The 13,713-nt window shown below is 37.3% G+C and overlaps 1 protein-coding gene across 5 annotated transcripts in view; it reads left to right on the top strand.

Annotated features, from left to right (window-relative positions):
• Window positions 1–13,713, top strand: part of ZCCHC2 (zinc finger CCHC-type containing 2) — a 52,334-nt gene that overhangs the window by 19,249 nt on the left and 19,372 nt on the right. For all 5 annotated transcript variants that reach the window (XR_006740337.1, XM_036419907.2, XM_045574676.1 and 2 more), the window contains 5 exons: window positions 151–222; window positions 4,334–4,446; window positions 6,220–6,314; window positions 8,847–8,930; window positions 10,973–11,030. Coding sequence is in view for 4 of the 5 variants with exons in the window: in XM_036419907.2 (XP_036275800.1) it covers window positions 151–222; window positions 4,334–4,446; window positions 6,220–6,314; window positions 8,847–8,930; window positions 10,973–11,030 (422 nt within the window). In the remaining variant the exon portion in view is untranslated. The remainder of the gene's footprint in view (window positions 1–150; window positions 223–4,333; window positions 4,447–6,219; window positions 6,315–8,846; window positions 8,931–10,972; window positions 11,031–13,713) is intronic.

Here is a 13,713-nt window from a genome sequence, read left to right as displayed (position 1 = left end):
GATGACAATGCCAGGTTAACTTTATATTTGTAATTGTTAATCTTAATAAAATGTAAGTAAGGCTCTTTGCTTTACACATGGTTTTTTTCCCAGCTGTTTCCCTGCCTAAGAAATAACCATATAATATGTTTGTGTTGTTTTTTCAATCAGGTAAATTGGTCTGATCTTTCAGTCACAACAGTAACAAAAACCCACCAAGAACTACTGGATTTTCTACTGAAGGTAAAAGTATAGATTTTGTTGTTAAAATTATTTTTACATAATATACAGAATCCAAAAACCTTTACATCAAAATTAATTCTTAGAACTTAAAATACATATATACAGGTTGGAGAACTCTATGAACATGTAGAAAATGTCATGTTATCGTAAACATAAGTTTTCTTACTTTATATTACGAATATAAGGAAATGAAGGATTTTCAACTTTTTTTTTTTTTTTTTAATGGAACCTTATTCCTACTTCCTTGCCCAGGTGTGTAATGTTGGTGGCTGGAGTACATCCTATGAAAGAGTGTGTCTGCAAAATAAGATGAGGCTTGTTTGCATTTGGTAATGGATCTCAGATTTAACAGCTCTTTAGCTCCCTCTGTGTACTCCTTAAATATATATCCATTTGTTCCTTCTTTGAGTTCCAAGTCCACCTCCACTCCCACATGATAGCTTCTCCAAAGCACTGAGAATAAGGTATAATGGGCACATCTTATAGACTTACAGAGGTAAAAGGGATCTTAGATTATTTTGTTCAAATTCTCATCTATTTCTTTTATACTAATTTTATTTTATTGAAAAGCATGTGGGTAGAGATAAATATGAAAATAAGGGAAGACGTTTAAATGGATAACCAAATAAATTGCTGTTTTTCAATAAGCAAATGTTTTAAAATTTATAGTTAATCTATAATAATAAAAGAGTAATATGCTAGTTAGACCAGATATCCTTTTGGATGACCTTCTGGACGAAGCTGAGGCTGAGAGGGAAGCCCAGGTCCCAGGTGCCAGAGGGAAGCCGGTGCCAGCAGCTGGGGGAAGGAAGGCCTACTCTTGCATGAATTTTGTGCATCAGCCCTCTAGTACAGAGATAAAACAGAAAGTCCAGAAGCAGAAAACATTGCCAATTGAATTACTAACTTTTAGGTTACGGTGTGACATAGTTATTGATCCAATAGCATATGAAATTTTCAGGACAGTACTTGTCACCATAATCTGTTTTTTCAGATCACATGGGTCTCTGTTTACTCATAAAGCTAGGGGTTGTTTGCCTCTAGCTTGCACAGCTGTGGGCTGCATGGTAGGCACTGGTTCTAAGGAGCACATAGTTCCCTGTGTTGGCAGTGTCAGTCCTGCTGGGTGAGAACTACTGGGAACAACTTGGATATTTCCATTTTCCTATGGCTTATTTTAAACTAACTCTGGGGTAAGGGCTCCACTTGGTGACCTAACTGCATGTAAAGATGGAGATTATTAATTTCTAGTTGCCATAGGTCACATGCCTGTGACATGTGAGCCTCAGACAGCATGGGGAGAAAGAGAGAGTGGTGGAAGGAGACGTGTGTGAGCACTGTGTCAAAAAGCTACTTTCTCCTCAATACCCTGGAGGAGAAGGTAGCTCCTGGCTAGCAGCCTATTGAAGAATCAGGAAAAGCATCCCCACCCCGCCCACACATGCACTTTTAAATTCTTTTCTACTTATTTGTGACTTTTCCCTCCATAGAATAAATTTATCCAAAACAGGTCTCATTTGGGTTAGAGAGCAATGTGCTTCATTTCCTTTTTTCTGTTGCCCTTTCCATGACCGAATTCTAGAGCTGAGGGTGGGTTGCAGGGGATAAACAGCTAAGACTGAAATACCCTGCAGCCCAGCACTGCCAACTGTCAAGGCTGGTTGGTTGGTTACTTACAGGATTAGAGTGTGGCTGCTACTTCCCTGTCCCCGGTGTTGAGAGAGTACCTGACCGACCCCAGCCTGGGACCTGGCGCCTGGGCAGAGTCTCTCTCCTACTGGGTGGCCTACGCTTCAGCTGCTATTTGTCTTGACACATTTCATTTTCATCACACAATTTTTCTAAAACCTTAGTTACTTGAAAAAATACAGCTCCAAATAAGTAATTCATTCTTCAGAATCGTGATAATTAACGTCCCCCCTGCTTAGGCAACATTTGGATATATTTTCTAAAATAGGGCAAATGCCTTATCAAGTTATATGAAATAATCGGCAATATATTGTGAATGTATAGAAATTAATTGTGTATTTAAAATACACTTTAAATTTTTCTATATATCATTTGTATTTTTTACATTCCTTTTAAAGTCTACATAAGTTAAAAGCAAAAGCTGTTCTTTTGACAGCCTAACTTGTCTAGTTGCTGTTTAACCAAACCTGTAGTTTGCTGTAATGTGGAAGAGTGGGTTTGAGGCCAGTGTTTTTACATTCTTTTTCTTATAAATTGTGTCCTCCCAGTCCCTTTACCTGCCTCTCCTTAGCACCTGACACCTAGTCTGGTATTTCTCTGGACCAAGTGGTTTCTGCTACCACTGTTGTGCCCATACTACCAAAACAGTCCCTAGGACAGGGGTGGAGTTTTAATGTTTGCTGACTGAATGACTGAACAAGGAGTCACAAAAAATTGTGATGAGGTCTTATAGGTGGTTATCCATTAGGCCTCATGGTTTTTAAAGAACAGCTTGTGATAACGAGGTGTAAACCTCCCAGCACTCTGAGTATATGCTGGCTGAGGCCTAGCCAGGACACCAGAGGTGAGAGGATAGGTGTGCAGGAACCAAGACCAAGAGGTGAGAAAATCCAAAACAGTGAGTAGAATAGAAAAGACATGATTGAAAGCTATATTTTTAGCAAATATGCCTTCTTTTAGGATTGGAAATAGTCTTTGAAAATTAAAGATAAAAACCACTTGAAAAATAGATCAGTTTATAAATACTGATGACTGCACATCCACACTGCCCCGCATATGAGCAGTTGAAAATGGATGTACTAGAAGAGCATTCAGTCATTGATTCTTTCAGATCACATGAAAAAAAGACTTCTCCACTAAGCTAATTTTTTTTGGCAGCGTATGCAAATCCAGGAGAAATCTTATTTAAAATGGGGGTAATGTATGACTAGTGTCCTAAATCTATTAAGACAATAATGTAAAAATTAAATATTGAAATGAATAGTAATTTTTGGGGGGAAATATGTAGATTCTGAACTTATTTCTCCCTGTTAGGGGTGTGTGTGGGATGCCAACAGAGCCTTCGACCTCTACAGGTTAATAAATGAACGAGAAAGAACTTCATTTTCACGTAACACCTTGCTTCCATAGTCTCACCGTGCCTAAAATGAATAATGCTTTTTGCTACCTTTGAATTTTCCATTTCTGAATTGTTGACTCAGAATTCTGATTTGTCAGAAGAATACTTACTTCGGGTTCTGGTTCTCCAATTAAAATCAATATGTAAACTGACCATTTCTATAGATTGTTCTATTCCTGAGGCTCCTTGGAGAGTGTTAATGGTTCTATCCTTAATTTTAGGGGAAGTACCAATAATTCAAGAGTACCTAGAAAAGACTAGTTATCAAAAGTCAAATTTAAAACCTTAAATTCTTGACTTGGAAAGTTAGTTTTATATAGAGTTACTTTATTAAGAAATTTTCAAAGTAAAGTAGTTACTAAATATATTGTCTTAAGATTTTGTTTTTAACTTTAAAGTTTTCTTGCCCAAGTGATAATTTTGTGTGTGATTTCCAGTGCTCTGAGGGTACCTCTATCACATTGAGGAAAAGATTACTAAACCTCTAATTAGTGGAGTTTTTTTTTAATGTAAGTTAGATTAAAAGTTTTTACCCCATTTTTCATACCCAGTTCTTTATTTGGTGTCTAGCATAGTAATCTGACATTGCCTGTGATTCAGGGTAAAAGAAGGCACAAAAGTGGTAACTAAAGGCAGAGATAACACTTTTCAGAATACTATTTGAGGATAAAAATAATACTTGCTTCACTATGCAAAATATTCCCTTTAACTGAAGAAGTTCGGTGTGGGTGATACTTCACTGTGGTGTGAGGTATTTACACTTGTGTTCTAGAAGCTTGTTGAATGCTGCTGTGTGACCCTGCTCCCTGGGAAGCCCCTAAGTGTGTTTGGAGGACAGATGGTGGGCCTCCTAGTGGAAGAACCTACTCTGCTTTAGTAGGGGTTCCCCATCCCTGTGTGAAGATTTGGAAAAGGAACTGCTTTGGGGTGGTTCTTGAGCAGGTGGCATTTATTTGCCTCTGTGCCTGGGTTTACCAAGCAGGTGAGAAACTTAACCCTTACCATGCTCTCTTTATTTTCCAGCTTCCCAAGGAACTGTCTTCAGAGACTTTTGACAAGACCATCCTGAGAGCCCTGAATCAGGGGTCACTGAAGCGGGACGAACGGCGACATCCTGATCTGGAGCCCATCTTAAGGTAATAGTTCGCTGGACACTCGTGTCACAGACGGCGGCACCGCTGTCCGGGACTTGGGGCAGATCACAGAGTTCCTCTGGAGCACTTTTTAACATGGTCGTCTTATCCTTGTGTTGTTTAGGTCTTGAGTCACAGTAAAACACCAAACTAATTCTTTTGTCATTTGTTCTCTTCATCTCTCTGAAATCAGAAATGATTGTTTCTAAAATATGCACATATTCAGTGAAACCTCTTTTTTCCCCAGAATAATTTTTTAATTTATTTGTATGGCTAACTTGTGATCTCATTAAGATGATAGACACTTCATTCTCATTGTGTGAATTTTAGATTAGTATCATTTGTCGTTTAAGAAATACACAAGTTATAATGGATAGGAGACAATGCAAATGAGAAATAGAAAATGGGTTTATAAGTGAAGTAGGGACAGGTTGATACAGCCACCCTGCATTCAGTCTGTACACTGATTTCAAGCCTGGGCCTGTCTGTACCTCAGTTGTGGTTCTCATAGTGGATTTGCAGTTAGTGTGTGCAGGTGGGATTTGGTCTATCTCTTGGAACTCAAGCCTTGAACCAAAGGTGTGGCTGCTTATGGTTTTGACCAACTGGTTTGTAAATGTAAATGGAGAATCCACTGACTCTGGATTTTAGTCCCCAATTTTAGGCAGTGTGTTCAGACCTGGAAATTTAGATTAGCTTCTTACTTCATGTCTCAGTTTTTCTTCTGTTTATTTCCTTTATTTGTCTTCCTGTTGAATATTTACCTCCACATTTTGAATGCCAAGAGCAAGTTTGCTTTACATATAAGGCAACTTTGGCCCATAAGGGTCATATATTGGTGTGGAACTTAGTGACTTTATAATCTGAATGATAGATCAAAAACTATGAGAAAGAGTTAAGAATTAAAATATTAAGGGAACATTTAAAGTGTTCAAAAATAATGGAAGGCGATTTGTACATTAAGCAGCAGGGTGACAGTTTAGTTTACATATATTTTTGAGTGTCATAACCTTGAAGAATTGGTAGTATTGCCTATGAGGAAATTGAAGCGGAAAGGCTTGTTCAGGGTGATTCAGCTTTTCAGTAGTTGAGCTGGTGTTCAGATCAGTAAGTAAACATTCCATTAGACTGTGCTGTAACTTTACCTAGGTTCTCTTTTGTAGGGAAGACCTCCAGTTGGAATATTTTAATTGTACTAATAAAATATGAGGAATTCTGGTTTTCAAAGTTAACAGCCTAGAGTCATGGTGTGATACACATTGGAGTGAATCATTGCTTAGTCATGCCTTGGGAGATAGTAATAATGCTTGGAACTGACCTGACCCTATGCTCTGTACTCTCCCTGACTCTTAGCATCCCAGACTTCCCACCTCCTGTGTTCATAGTGTAGGAAGGGTTATTTTTTCATGGTACACCAAATGGTAAAAAGTCACACCTATGAGAACTGTATGTTTCTGAACAGAAAGGCTGGCCCATTTGGGCAAAAGGCTGAAGGTAGTATACACCTTTTGCCAGAATTGAAACCTTACCATTAGATTATACAAAATTAGAAATAAGCCTATTTATTAGATTCTTGCAAACAAAATTTTGTTAACTTTTATTCAGTTCCTCCTGTGGGAACTACATTAGAAAATAATATTTGTTTTCTTAGGAAAACAATTTATTTTTTTATACCTGAATTAAATTGACACTTATGTTTGCTTTACAGTCTAAACTGTGACTTTCGTGTATTTATATTTAATGAAATTAACAAATCTCCTTTCTTTTTATATGCAGGCAGCTATTTTCAACCTCATCACAAGCTTTTCTCCAGAGTCAGAAAGTCCACAGCTTTTTTCAATCCAGATCCTCAGACCCTCGACACAGTCTCAGTAAGCATCCTGCTCCTCTGCAGAAATATGATGTTTTCCTTCACCATGCCGTCTTGTATGGGGTGGTCATTTCAGTTAAAGTCAAGGAATAGTAGTTTACAATTAAGAAACATTGGTAGATTTAAGTGAATTTTATGCAGAAATTCTAAAGAAAATAATATGTAAAAGCTACGGTCACAAAACAGGCTGATTTCAAGACCGGAGACAAGTCTCTTGAATTCATGGACATACAGGATCACCAGGTTCCTTACAGACCTTGCCACATTGCTGGTTGCTTGCTATATAACATACTCTTATACTCCGCCTTTCCCTCTGGGTCCCCTACTCTCATGATGAACTCCTAGCCTCCCAGGCTATAAACCTCAGCCTTATTCTTTTCATTCCTATGCAATCATTTAAAGGCCAAGCAAAGGGCACCTTCCTTTTCACCCTCTCCTTACCAAGCTCATTGTTGTCAGTGAGGCTTTTTATTTTTCTTTCTTTCTTTCATGAAGGGACTATACAAAGCCTAGCTCTTCTCTTATATTCTAATTTCTCACTGTACTTTAACCTACCTCAGGATTATCTCAGAGATCAAATTGTTAATTCCTATTCAAAACCTTGAAAGTTGGAAGGCTGGGCAGTCACTCAATACACCTGCCATTTCCTGTCCCAGTGTTCTGGCTCATCTGCACTCAAACTTAATATGCTTCTTTTGTCACAGCCTGTTAAAGTCACACCTATTTTAAGACCTAACTGAAATATTACCTCATGAAGTTTCTAGTTTTTTTCTTATGTTTCTGTAGTTTTATTTTACCTTTATGTTTCAGCATTCATCACAGCCTGCCTTGTGTTTAGTTTTATACACATCTATCTCAGCTACCTTTTAAAAGTAATATTTTACCAGTAACATTTTTGTGTGCTTTAGGAGAATTTCTGCTAATTTTAACCTCAGCTACTATAGGAAGTAGCTGAGTTGTGTTTTCTTAATCTTCTGTTTTCAAAAAAATTATATTTTCCTATATTTAAAGGGAAAGAAAATACATGTTTTCTCAATTTTAGGTGGGAAAGAGGTAAAAGAATAATACGATTGGATATTATAATATATGGGTTAACTTTTAAAGTTTTGAATCATCTGTGTACATATGTTTGCCTTAAATATTTTAAACAGATGGTAGCAATTAGAATTAATGATTCTTCTTTACTTCTAGACTAAGAGAAAATGAACAACTCCATGGTTAAATTTACATCAGAATAGTAACAATAGCTTTAATATATATATATATATATATATATATATATATATATATATATATATATATATTTGTTGATATGACATCAGAGAGTAAGGGGGACAGAGAGAGAGAGAGAGAGAAACATCAATGATGAGAGAGAATCATTTATCAGCTTCCTCCTGCACACCCTTTATTGGGGATCGAGCCCGAAATCCAGCATGTGTCCTTGACCCTGGGACCCTTCAGTCCACAGGCTGATGCTCTTATCCACTGAGCCAAATAAGCTAGGTGATAATATCTTTTTAAAAAGAAATCCGGTCATTCTAGAGTATATAGATTTAACAATAAGTGCTTTCTCCTTACACCAAGTTTAAGTACTTCTTATTGACTACTTACCTATAAATCATGCCTTACTAGTTCTAAAAAGGCCTTGGTGCACAAAATTAAACTTTTAATTCAGGTTTTAATAGGCTGCCCAGGAAAACTTACCCAAGTGAGTAGTATATACATAAGTGACAGAAAACTCATCTTGAGAGCTTAGCAGTATTTAAATGACATGAGCAGTGAATGCTAAAGAAGCTGGTAGATCTTGTTTTAAGATACCAAGTTGTCAAAATAATGTCTTGAAGTATACATTTTGAGATTATGGACAATCTGGTCAGGATGTCGAAGCTGTTTCACCAAAGAACATGTTATTGTCAAAGTTCATTTACCCTCACTCTTTTGAAAAATAATAGCTCTATCTTTTTTTTTTCCCCTGTGGGAGAGAGAGAGCAACATTCCACAGCCTGACAACCGAGAAAACAAATATTAAATTCCTAAATTACTTCAAATGTTGAATTCTGGAATCCTGCTGGAATCCATTGCTCTTACAGTGTTTTCTGTGGGTCAGTCCTGGTCCACAAATGGTTGTCACTGGACTGTGATAAAAGAATGAAACTAAGAGTAGACATCTACTCTTTTGATATTGCCACATTATTACTGTATTTTATAAAAGTAATGACCCACAACAAATTAAACATTTGAAAAAGTTTCATAACACTACAAATGTTTGAGAAGCACTTGAGCATGTGGGGTAAGGGAGAGATGGGGGACTGACAGATGTCAAGCATCTGCTTCAGTCCTGTGGTTTTTGTGAGGAGACCTGTCTCCACAAATCAGGGTTCTCACTCCTGCCCAGTGCTGTGTCATTTTATTTCTTAAAGGTTCTATTTTACTAACTTCACTCAAGCCTTCCCTGGGAGAAAAATAATCATTATATTTGTTTTCTTTATCATAATTTTCCTAAAAAGTTAATGGTATTAAATACTTCCTACAGATAATTTACAACCTTCTCTGAAGACTTCCAAGATATTAGAACACTTAAAAGAAGACAGCTCAGAAGCTTCAAGTCAAGAAGAAGGTAAATGTCGATTTACTGGAATAAGTCCTTCTGCCTGGTTGTAGAACAGGGATAGGCAAACAGACCATTAAAACAGGTTAAGGAGCTGAGAAACAGACATATGGAAACTTGGAATATGACAGGTAGCATTACAAATAAGTGGGGAAAGAATACACTATTCAGTAAATGATGGCTAGTTTTCCAATAAAAAAATCCTATCCTATATAATAAAAGCCTATGTGGTCATGACTCCCTCACGCCATGATGCCCTCATGCCATAACAACCCATCACCAGGAGGCTGTGTGCACAGCTGGTGCGTGGGTGGGCGGGGCTGCATGTGCAGCGAGGCATGCATGAGTAGGCGGGGACTTGATGCTATGTGCATGTGCTGACGCACGTCCCACAGTTCCACATGCTGAGGCCTGGGATCCCGCTGCTCTGTGCACCAAGGCCTGGGGTCCAGCGGGCACAAGCAGGGGCCTGACGCTTCGAGTACCCCCCTCACCCCCGAGTGCATGAATTTCATGCCCTGGGTCTCTAGTGTGTGTGTGTGTGTGTGTGTGTATATATATATATATATATATATATATATGTATAAAATTAAATGTGAATGACAAATTAAATATAACATAGAAACTAATGTAATATATAAAATATAAAACTTAAACATTTAAACATTATATCTGGGATAAGAAGGCTTTCTTGACAAGATGAAACATGACCTGCCTGCCCAGTGTGGTTTAGTGGTTGAGCATTGACCTATGAACTAGGAGGTCACAGTTCAATTTTCAGTCAAGGCATGTGCCTGAGTTGCTGGCTCAATCCCCAGTAGTGGGGCATGCAGGAGGCAGCCAATCAATGATTCTCTCTCATCATTGATGTTTCTCTCTCTTTCTCCCTCTCCTATCTGTATATTTAAAAATAATAATACAGATGATATATTATAAAATTGTACAACTGAAATTTATATAATTTTATTAACCAATGTTACCTCAGTAAATTCAATAAAAATAAATAAAATTGGTAGACTGCTTGATAAGTTGCTATGATGTGCACTGACCACCAAGGGGCAGATGCTCCAATTGGTAGGTTGCTGCTGGGGTCTGGGTGAGAGGGCCAGACATGCCCCTGAGGCTGAGGGACCCCACCCATGCATGAATTCGTGCACTGGGCCTCTAGTTTTAAAAATAAAAACAATGATATATCCTTTCACATTCTTTGGATTGGCAAACACTTTTTATTTGACATCAAGGATATCAAGTAATGGGAATTCTCATCTGATGGGAATATAAATTGTCACAACTATTTTGGACAGAAATTTGACATTGTGTAGTGAACTTAGAGGTAATTAATCTTATGCTACTGCTCGGCAATTTTACTTCTGTGAAAATTGTCCATGGGTCAGGGTACAGGGACTGAGGTTCTCAAGATACCATTGTGTGTAATAGCAAATGGGTATTAACACAAATGCTTTAAATGTTAAAGTTATAAGTAAATTGTGACATATTTATATTCATGCTAGATGGCATTTAGCATAGTTATAGTATATCCAAACATGTAACACCACTGAATGTGTTTGTGAATACATATAAAGGTAGTTGAAATAAAAACCGTCACTGAAATATTTTCACTCGTTCACCTCGGTAGAGAGAGGGAGTTGAATGGAAAAGGGCCTTTAGTTGTTTCTGTGATATTTTGTTTCTTAATAAAAAGATATAGAGAAATCTGGAAGGTGGGTACATGGGTGTGTGTTATATTAATAGATGTATATTTTTTATATTTGAGGCACTTCACTTTTTTGTTTAAAAAAAGGAGCTTAAAATTGAATGTTATAGTTTTGCAGTGGCATGCTCCTAGTAAATGTTCGTAGTTTTGGAGGGTAGTTAAAGAAATAGAGTCATTTATTGTATCTTTTGAAAAATTTATTCTTTAAGGAATTATCTTAGAAAAGCACTCTGCAAGGTCTGTTGACAGTGTTACTTGTCATATAATTTAGTTGCATGATCCTGTTGTAGTTTTGCAGAAGCCTTTGGTACAGCAAAATTTCTTTCCTTCACTCTAGATGTATTACAGCACACCATAATCCATAAGAAACACACGGGGAAGAGTCCCACAGTGAAGTAAGTATCTAATTCCTAAAAGGAGAGATGTCTGTGCATTTTAAATCAGTATCTCATTTACTTTACTTACTGATAGTTGGCTATAATTCTACCATGTTATTTGCTTGTTATTCACTGTATATTTTCTCCTTTTTTTTTTTTAATTCTTTTTACTTTATTAGCCTTGATCATTATACATTGTTTTTTTTTTATTATTATTCTAGTGGTTGGTTATCCTGGAGATTGTATTGTACATCTTTAACTTATAAAGATGTGATATCCGTTATACTTGTACCACCTACCATGTGAAGATCTCCAGTTAACTTCACTTGTCTTCTCTCAATTTACAAACTATAGCAGTCATGTATTTTAAATCTGTCTATATTTTAAACCTCATGAAACTTTTTTTTATTAATTTAGCATTGACCATTCCATTGTTCTTCATTCCTTCCTGTGTGTCTGGTTACTCATTAATGTTTGTTTTCCATTTACCTGAAGAAACCTTGAGTTATTTCCTATAATCATATCTGCCAGTAATGAACTCACTTTGTTTGTATCTGTAAAATATATTTATTTTGCCTTTATTTTTTATGTGCATTTTTCCTGGGTATAAAATTCTAGGTTGGCAATTATTTTCTGTTAGCACTTTGAAACTCTACAGGCATACCCCATTTGATTGCACTTCACAGATATTGTGTCATGTACAAATTAAAGGTAAGACCCTCCACAAGCATAAAGATTTTAGTTCGCTGAAGGCTCAGAAGGTGGTTAGTATTTTTTTTTAACAATATTTTTTTTTAATTGATTTTTTTTTACAGAGGAGGAGGAGAGAGGGATAGAGAGTTAGAAACATCGATGAAAGAGAATCATCTATCAGCTGCCTCTTGCACACACCCTAGTGGGATGTGCCCACAACCAAGGTACATGCTCTTGATCAGAATTGAACCTGGGACCTTTCAGTTCATAGGCCAACGTTCTATCCACTGAGCCAAACCGGTTTTGGCACAATAAAGAATTTTTTAATTAAGGATGTACATTGTGTTTTTATGCATAATGCTATTTATTGCACACTTAATAGACTACAGTATAGTGTAAACATAACTTTTGTATGCACTGGGGAACCAAAAAATTTGATTTGTGTTATTTTTTATTTATTTATTTATTTATTTTGTGATATTTGCTTTATGGCTGTGGTCTGGAACCAACAATATCTCCGAGGTATACCTTTAGTTTTACTGTCTCCCAATCTAATACCTTTGGTCCCTTACATCATATCTCCTTCACCCAGCTCTGATTTCTTCTGCAAATTAAAATCAGTCATTTATATTATTTCTTTTAAAAAATATATCTTATATTGATTTTTTTACTGAGAGGAAGGGAGAGGGAGAGAGAGTTAGAAACACTGAAGAGAGAAACATCTATCAACTGCCTCCTGCACACTCCCTACTAGGGAGTGCCCGCAACCCAGCTACATGCCCTTCACTGGAATCGAATCTGGGACTTTTTAGTCCATAGGCCAACGCTCTATCCCCTGAGCCAAACTGGTCAGGCCATTTATATTATTTTTGACACCCCTCACATTACTATTGTCCCACCACAAGCCCTACCACAAGAGTTTTCACCTTCTGCCTCAGGGCTTTGGCAGATTCTTTCGGCCTTGCCTGCCCTCAAGAGGTATTATACTATTGTAGTTAATTTGCCTGGGGGTCAGGATCAGTTCTCTACTGATAAAGGAGATCCAGCTTCCTGTCCTTCGGGTAGATAACTGAGAGGTCACAGCTGATTTAAATTGCTCCTGCTTGTAGTGGCACGGTCAGTAATGGACCCCTCACATTGGTTTTTCTTCCTCTCCTACTTCATTCACCCATTTCTTGATCCTGTTTACTGGGTTCACCCCCCAGATTAACTATGACATTCCAGCTCTGTTTTTAGGGGAAACTCACATTTAAGACAGCTGGCATCCATTGTTTAATCTTATAGTTGCTCTTTGGAAGTTAGTGTGCATTTTCGAGCTCTTTTTAGATTTTTCTCATTGTCTGGTTTTCAGTAGTTTTCCTACAATATCTTTGTAGTTTTCTTTGAATTAATTCTGCTCCTTGAGCCTGAAGCTTGATACTTTTTGGTTTTAGAGAAGTCAGAGCATTACTTCAGACATTATTCTGCCCTATTCTCTTCCTCCCTCTTCCAAGACGTGGTGTGCCTATATTAGACTTTTCATTGTGTTTTTCATCTATTTATCCATTCATTTCTTAAATTTATTTCATTTTACAGTTCTAGAATTTAAATTTGGTTCTTTTTAATATAGCTTTATTGATTTCAGAGAGGAAGGGAGAGGGAGAGAGAGATGGAAACATCAATGATGAGAAAGGACCATGGATCAGCTGCCTTCTGCACGCCCCACACTAGGAACCAAGCCCACAACCTGGGCAATTGCCCTGACCAGGAACCGAACCCTGACCTCCTGGCCCTATAGGTCAACTCTCAGCCACTAAGCCATGCTTGCCGGGCTGGTTCTTTTTTATATTTTTATATCATTGATCCTGCTAAGCACTATTGTTTAAAAATCCACCCATAGTAACTTCATTCTGGATTCTTGTTGTGTCTGTTTCATTTTTGTCTGTTCCTTTTCAGTCACATTATCCTGTCCCTTCTCATGTATGTAGTACTTGGTGATTCTCTCAAGATTGAGGTTACACCCCAACTA

Source organism: Pipistrellus kuhlii, unplaced genomic scaffold, assembly GCF_014108245.1.
Source record: "Pipistrellus kuhlii isolate mPipKuh1 unplaced genomic scaffold, mPipKuh1.p scaffold_m20_p_6, whole genome shotgun sequence".
NCBI classification, from domain to species: Eukaryota; Metazoa; Chordata; class Mammalia; order Chiroptera; family Vespertilionidae; genus Pipistrellus; species Pipistrellus kuhlii.
This window is presented reverse-complemented; position numbering and strand designations above follow the sequence as displayed.